At 51.9% G+C, this 7,870-nt stretch overlaps 2 protein-coding genes across 2 annotated transcripts; both read left to right on the top strand.

Annotated features, from left to right (window-relative positions):
- The first annotated feature begins 3,047 nt into the window (after positions 1–3,047).
- LOC112460321 lies at positions 3,048–3,911 on the top strand. The gene has a single exon (XM_025024965.1). It carries the CDS (start codon positions 3,048–3,050, stop codon positions 3,909–3,911), a length of 864 nt encoding a protein of 287 aa, XP_024880733.1.
- Positions 3,912–4,958: 1,047 nt separating this feature from the next.
- On the top strand, positions 4,959–5,822 carry LOC112460315. Its single transcript, XM_025024951.1, has one exon. It carries the CDS (start codon positions 4,959–4,961, stop codon positions 5,820–5,822), a length of 864 nt encoding a protein of 287 aa, XP_024880719.1.
- The last annotated feature ends 2,048 nt before the right edge of the window (positions 5,823–7,870 follow it).

The raw sequence follows: 7,870 nt of genomic DNA, 5'->3' as shown, positions 1-7,870 counted from the left end.
TTCTATTCTACATTTCTCTTACTCTTTTTTCTTCCTATCGTATTCTTCCTCTTTCGTGTCCATTAACAGACTCTCCTCCATCCTTCTCGCAATCTCGTCCTCCGTGGACCTCTTTGGTCTCTCACTTTCTTCCTCTCTCCTTTCTTTTCTCCTTTCTTTCTCCTCTCTTTCTCTTATTCTCGTCTCCACCGATTTATCCTCATCCATTTTCACTCTTAATCTGTTCCCTTCCTTTCTCCTTGCGTCGAATACCCTCCACTTATTTTGTTCACTTCCCATCTTTACTATTATCGTCACCCATTCTTCTTTCTGACCTATCACGCTTACCTCTTTTACCTCTACCTTTACTTTTAATCCTTCCGAAAACAATTCTTTCACCTTCTCCCAAATTGATTCCTTTCCCCTCCATCTCTCCTTCTCAATCCTTATAATCACGTTCTTCTTTCTTTTCTCGTCGTCGTTCATTTCATATTCTTCTGCTCACCATTTCTTCCTACCAAACTTACCCCTACTCTCTTCGCTGTCCTCCCTTTTCCTTTTGTCTACGCCCTGTTCCAACCTATATACCTTTCTTTCTAATCTTTCTGCCTTCTCCTTTAATTCCTTTATCTCCTCATCTTTTCTCTTGTTATCTTCCTTAAACTCCTTTATCATCTCCCATACTTTCCCTTTTACTATCTTTTCTATCGCTTCCTTTTCTATTATGATCTTTCCTCTACATTTCATCCTTCTTTCCACTCTTTCCTTCTTTCCACCACTTTCCTCTTTTTTTCCTTTTGAATTATCTGTAACAGAAAGATCCATTTACCTCATTTCCTTTGCTCTACCTTCCTCTCTCGCCCCCTTTACCCACGGCCTTGCTTGCCCCCTTCTTCATTCTCCTTCCTTTCTCCTACTTACTTTCTTTTCTACTTCTATTCCTTGTTCGCCAACACGAACTTAGGCTGGTTTCACATGGGGCGTAAGATGCGTATGCGTAATTTGCGTCAGCCAATCAAATCGTCTCAGTATTTAATCGTATCATACGCGTATAGTAAATCATCTCAGCTACTGACGCGTATGATATGGCTCATGCAAGTTACGCATACGCATCTTACGCCCCATGTGAAACCAGCCTTACGCCTCCCGTTTACGCACTCTAATAGCACGTGACCTGCCTCGATTGTCGCTCCGCACTTGTGTCCCTCTACCGTTCTTCTCCATCGATCCTCCTATCGGTCTGGCAGCCCCGCCTTTCCCTCCTTATCGACTCAATCGATCTATCGCATCCACCGCTTTCCCAACTCGCTGCTTCTCTCTATCCTGATCTCTCCCGAGCCGCCGGCATGTTACCTCTCTTCCTTGCCGACTCTGTCTGTCTACCGTTTCGTTCCGCTAACCAGTGCGGCACATTAAGCTTGCTTTATTCTTTCCAGCTGCTTACGCCTCCAACTTTGGTTCGTCAGGATAGTCCTTCCTTCCTCTCCTTTTTCCTCTCTCCTTCTCTACCTTCTCTCACTCTCCGCACCCCCCCTTTTCCTGACTCTCTGCCTCGAAACCTCGCCATGTTTCCTAACCTCTCTTTGCTCTGTTTTCTTCACTCGCCAATATCTGTACTATCTTTCCTTCCTTGGCCTCTCCTCCACTTCCTCACACGCCTCTTACACTCCTCTACACGTATCTTCCTCCTTATGCCTCTACCTCCTCTCACACTCTTTTCTTTCCATCCTCTCTTATCCTTCACCTGTACCGACCTGCTCCCCCGCCGAGGCCTCCGGGGGAACTCCTATTTATTTGCCTATATTTGTATAATCATATATAAATGTAATAATTGTATATAAAGTATTTTTATGATTATATATTTAGATGATTATATTTTTCTATGATAATATTTTTATATGATATTTTTGATGGCGCAGTGATACGAGGATTCAATAAAGGGACGGACAATATATCGTAAACTGTACTCAAAGGAAGTTTATTCGAGAGAGAGCGTGCGCTGAATATAAAAACGTATACATATATTATATATATATCGCAATTATATTGTAAAAATTGTATATATGTATTTATATAATTTAAAATTTAATAATATATATTGTAAATCGATAAAAATATATTTACAATATATTTTTATCGTATTTTGCGTACAAAAATAATTTCGTGCAGACCAAGACAAATTTTATAGAAACTAACTGCCTATACCTTAAAATTCCACGTGTCGATCGTGAATGAAAAAGGGAAGGTACAAATAACCGAAAACAGCACAACACAATGTATTAAATAATAAAGACTTATTGGTTTATTAACGCAATGACAACACAGGTTACGTATTTCAAATCGCGTGTCAAATCGACATCCCTCGATAGCAGCGACACCACAAGAAATGACTTCGATATTGGAGTCACCCCCACCACTGAAATTCTATCAAGTTGAGAGACCTGTATGTAAGACCGTGACACCGAGCATCGCGTGCGCCAATCACGAGCGCGCGTTTGCCTGCGTGATGCGTCGCGCAGACAGGCTTCGGTCCGCGAATCGCGCGGCTTGAAAGATCGGTTAGCAACCGCACGAGGCAAATAGATGGAGCCTCCGAATAGAAACAAACAACTTGTTCTCCGACTTTCTGGAAGATTCGCCACCGCCTTTGTCTCCGACAGAATTGTTGTCGCTCACCGGCAGAATCTTCTGGAAAGTCTGGGACTATAAATAAAGCACGCACGGCCGTGTCCGCGCTTATATCGCACGTAGCTTTCGCTAAGTAACGTTCGCACGCTTTCACTCCGATTTCGCCGATTTTTGAGTTCGCGCACTTCAGTCTCGTTCTTGTCTTCGGCTTGCTTTTGTACACTGCACTGTTGAAAAATACACTTCCTTTCACGCAACTGCTTTCTGCCTCGCTTTCTCGCTCCTTCCTGCCTTTCCCAGAAATGACAAAATTCGACAAGTGCAACTTCGCACATGTCTGGTCCTTCAAGCCGGATTCGCGTCGTGATAACCGGTTTCAGTCCGCGATCCAGCCCTCGGCGCGGCTTCCATCGCGTCGTGAGTGATTCTGAAAAGGAAGAATGGAGCGATTAATCAACTCCCAACGAGACATCTACGGGCGCATCGCCCGCACAGTAGAGAATCTCCGCAAAACCGGCACAGCCAAGATCTTGCTCTCCCTCATTCACTCTACGCTGTCTGTCCTGGAGGGCAAGTGGGCCAAATTCCAAGTGCAGCAGTACCGCCTGCAAGCAGAGTTCGGTGAGGAGTTTGATAGGAGCACGTACAATACGGAGGACTTCCTGAGTACCGTCGAAACGGCCTACATCCAGCAGAGAACCAAGCTTCTAGAGTACGAGCAGAAGCTCGATGAAGCGAAGGTTCTCGATGGCTCGAAGTCCAAAGCGGGGCATGCGACTTTTCGCAATGTATTGCCCCGAATCCAGATGCCGGAGTTTTCGGAAAAATTCGAAGACTGGCCTGCCTTCCGAGATTTGTTCTCCTCCATGTTAGTGAATGAAGACACTCTGTCGGAGGTCGAAAAGTTTCATTATTTAAAGACAAGCGTGAAAGGGGATGCTGAGCAATTGATCAAAAGTTTACCTTCAACGGATGAGAACTTCGAGCGCGCCTGGTCGACCCTCAATGACCACTTCGAAAATAAGAGACTGTTGGTGAGATCTTTCCTTGCAGCATTTACCTCACTTCCGAAGATGAAAGGTGAGTTTGTCTCCGATCTCCGACGCATCTTCCACGGGGTGGTCTCCACCGTCGGCGCATTGGAGGGTATAGGGCGACCGATCACGAACGGCACGGACCTCTTTGTGCACTTGGTCGTGGAACTCCTCGACTCCAAAACCCGCCGCGAGTGGAAGAGCTCGCTCGGGAAACCGTTGTGCCACCGTCTTACGAGGAGCTCCGCAACTTCCTGCAGGAGCAGCTGATGACGCAGGAGGTGCTCCGGGTAGCCAAGGGCGAGGCATCCTCGGGAAAGCCTGGTGAAAAGACGAGCCGTTCAGACAGCTCAGGAGCGGCGAGAGGTAGCTACTACGCATCAACGATGCTTGAACTGCCTGGGTCGACATCTGATCGGTGAGTGCAATTCCACCAAGACTTGCTTAAAGTGTTCGGGTCGACATCACACGTCGCTTCATGACGCATTTTCGGCCTTTGCCTTGCCCGCTCCCGGTACGAGCTCGACACCGACGGTGCACGTTGCAAAACGTTTGTCCGCGGAGTGCGCCCCCGTCTTACTCGCGACCGCGCGCGTCCTGGTGATGAACTGTCACGGCGAGTACCAGCCCGTGCGTGCCTTGGTGGACCCGGGCTCCGAAACGTCGCTGATCTCGGAATCGTTAGCCCAACGCCTGCAATTGCAGCGCACTCCGACGTCTGTCGTGATCTACGGTGTGGGTGGCCTCCGGACGGGCTGCGCGCGAGGACGAGTTGCCGTCACCTTCGCGTCGCGTATCGGACAATACACGCTCACCGTCTCGTCCTTAGTACTACCGAAGCTGTCCGTGTACAGCGGGGCGGCCGAGAGCGGCAGCGGTTCGTGGCCACACGTGGACGGGCTCAGTCTCGCCGATCCCGAGTTCCGTGCTCGGGACCCCGTCGAGCTGCTCCTTGGTGCGGAAGCATACGCCAGCATCGTGTTAGCGGACCTCCGTCGCGGAGGCCCCCTGGAGCCAATCGCACAATGTACGCAGCTCGGTTAGATGCTCATGGGCGCGGTGGGGAGTTGTCACGCAGCACTCGCCGTTTCGTTGCTCCAATGCTTTGCCACGGATGAGCTGACGGAGGTGGTTCGGCGGTTCTGGGAATGTGAGGAGCCGCCTCGCGCTCTCTTGCCGCTCACCCCCGACGAGCAGGAGTGCGAGGACTTCGTCGGTGCGGACGTGCCAGCGCCTTGATGCGGCCGTTATCAGGTGCGTCTACCGGTCCGGTCGGAGCTACCTGACTTGTCGTCCATGCGCCGCGCTGCGTCCCGAATGCTCGAGGTCATGGAGCGTCGATTCGAGCGCAATCCTGCCTTCCGTGTAATGTACCACGACTTCATGGACGAGTACCTCGCTCTCGGGCATATGACGCCGTCAACGGTTGAACGTGGCGTCAACGCCTGCTTTAGGCCACATCACGGCGTCCTAAAAGGCTCGGGCTCCGACGTGAAGATCCGCGTTGTATTCAATGAGTCCGCGCGCACCGCGGCAGGTCATTCGCTGAACGACTTCCTCCACGCGGGGCCCAATCTGCTGCCGGTTCTCGCTGATATTCTAACGCGTTGGCGGCGGCACCGATATGTATTCACTGCCGACATCGTGAAGATGTACCGGCAAATTCTGGTGCACCCGGAGGACAGACAAATGCTGCAAATGATCCTGTGGAAACAATTGAAGCACGCCTTAAACACTGTCACGTACGGGCAAAAAGATGCACCTTACCTTGCGTTGAAAACGATAGACCGGCTGGCGGAGGATGAGCGGAGTCGCTTTCCTCTGGGCGCCGAGGCGGTGCAGAGCGATCGATACGTGGACGATGTACTCTCCGGGACTGCCACTCTCGACGCGTGCCGCCGTGTCCGGGAGCAGGTGACTTCGTTGTGCTTGGCGGGCGGTTTCCCGCTCAAGAAGTGGGCTGCAAACGACGAGGCCCTCCTGGAAGACGTCCCCCCCGAGCATCGTCTGCAGCCGACGGCAAACGCCTCGCTTCCCTCGGACGATTGCTCAGTGCTGGGCCTACGCTGGAGTCCTGGGAGTGATGACTTCGCGTTCACAGTCCTGAAATCCGTCGTGGTCTCTCCCACAAAGCGATCGGTGCTTTCGCGGACCGCTCGGTTGTTCGACCCGCTGGGTTAGTTGGCACCTGTGTTGATTAAAGCAAAACTATTAATTCAGGCCGCGTGGTTGCAGCGGCTTGACTGGGACGACCTGCTGGAACCTTGACGCGGCGGCTTGGACAAACCCAAGGAGGAGCTTCTCCTGCTGGAGCAGGTCCGCGTGCCAAGATGGTTCCGGCTCGCCGGCTCGAAAGACACCGTCGAACTCCACGGCTTTTCGGACGCCTCCGAGCGGGCCTATGTCGCCGTGGTCTACCTCCGGGTGACGACTGCCGGGAAACCTCACCTGTCAATTGTGACGGCGAAGACCAAGGTCGCACCGCTGAAACAGGTCACGCTCGCTCGGCTGGAGCTAAGTGCGGCGTGCCTGCTCACCAAGGTGGTCGAGCACGTGCGTGTGGTGCTGCACCTGGAGGTCGCCCTCTCTTCCTCTGGACGGACTCTATGGTCACCCTCGGATGGATCCGCGGCCATCCCACCAGGTGGACGACTTTTGTGGCTAACCGCGTCGCTGAGATTCAGCGGGCGAGTCCGAACATTCAATGGCGTCATGTCCCTGGGAGCCAAAATCCAGCTGATTGCGCCTCTCGTGGCTTAACCCCGAGGGAGCTCCTGGATCATCCCCTCTGGTGGAGCGGGCCCGACTTTCTCGCGAGGGGCTCGGCGGACTGGCCGGTAGAGCCGGGCCTCCCGGAGCATGTGGAGCTCCCGGAGCAAAGGGCCCTCCGGTGTTTTGCGGCTTTTGACGCGCGAGAACCCGATGAACTCCTTCGGTTCTCCTCTCTCCGACGGTTGCTTCGTGTCTCGGCCTGGATGGTTAGGTGGAGGATGCACCGCTCCTTACCTGACTCGAGGGCGCACGTCTCGGTGCTGACCTCAGCGGAGCTGGACGCGGCCCTCGCGCGGTGGATCCGGGTGGCTCAGTCGGTCGCCTACCCTCAGGAGATCGCTGACGTTCGGGCTGGACGGGCGGTATCTGGCCGAAGCCCCCTTCGCCGACTCACTCCGGTCATCGACGCTGAGGGAATCCTGCGGGTTGGAGGACGAATTAAACACGCGCCATTAGACGATGACCAACGACACCCAGTTATACTGCCGCCGGGCTCGCATCTGGCTTACCTGGTGATTGACGCAAGTCATCGCCGCTCTCTCCATGGAGGAACTCAGGCCACTCTAGCGATCGTCCGCCAGCGGTTTTGGATCCCACGGGGCCGTCAGCTTGTGCGAGGCGTAATCCACCGATGCCTCCCATGCATCCGATGGCGGGCGGCCTCCCCGCAACCTATAATAGGAAGTCTGCCACGGGCCAGGGTCACTCCCAGTCGACCTTTTCTCCACACCGGAGTGGACTTCGCCGGTCCGATATTCCTTCGGACGGCCAAGGGACGCGGCCATAAAGCGTACAAGGCCTTCCTAGCAGTTTTTGTGTGTTTCAGCTCCAAGGCCGTCCACCTCGAGGCAGTGAGTGACTATTCGGCCGACACGTTCTTGGCCGCCTTCAGGCGCTTTGTCTCCCGACGAGGACTGTGCCGGGCGGTCATAGACTACGTTTACACGGCCCGATTTAATCCGAAGTTATAACATCGATGTTATAACTACTGACGTTAGATGCCGTGTAAACGCTCTTTTACGACGAAGTTATTACATCGATGTAGTAACTCAAAGTCGGTTGATGAAGAGGCATAGGGTTACTACATCGACGTAAGAAGGACGTGTAAACGGTCGCACTGTAACGATGACGATAATGCCAACCGTAAAAATTAAGCATTCTGCGAACTCTCAATTATTTGCAGAGTACGTGATTTTATATAGTACAGAATACAGAAAGCAAAGAAAGTGAAAGAAATGGAAACCAAAAAGCGTGAAAATTGGGAAACCGAGGAAACTCGATATTTTCTCAAATTAATAAGAGAACGGCAAATCATGAAAAGTTTAGATAGAAAAAGATTTCGGGCGGATGACATTTTCAAATATTTAGAATCGCCCATGAACGAAAGAGGTTAATAAGACGTCAAAGCAGATGCAGACTAGATTTAGAACTCTGAGGCGTAAGTAAAAATATATTTT

Source organism: Temnothorax curvispinosus, unplaced genomic scaffold, assembly GCF_003070985.1.
Source record: "Temnothorax curvispinosus isolate PA1 unplaced genomic scaffold, ASM307098v1 QBEX01001155.1, whole genome shotgun sequence".
In the NCBI taxonomy this organism is placed as follows: domain Eukaryota; kingdom Metazoa; phylum Arthropoda; class Insecta; order Hymenoptera; family Formicidae; genus Temnothorax; species Temnothorax curvispinosus.
The sequence above is the reverse complement of the archived record's forward strand: the minus strand, read 5'-3'. Positions and strand labels throughout refer to the sequence as shown.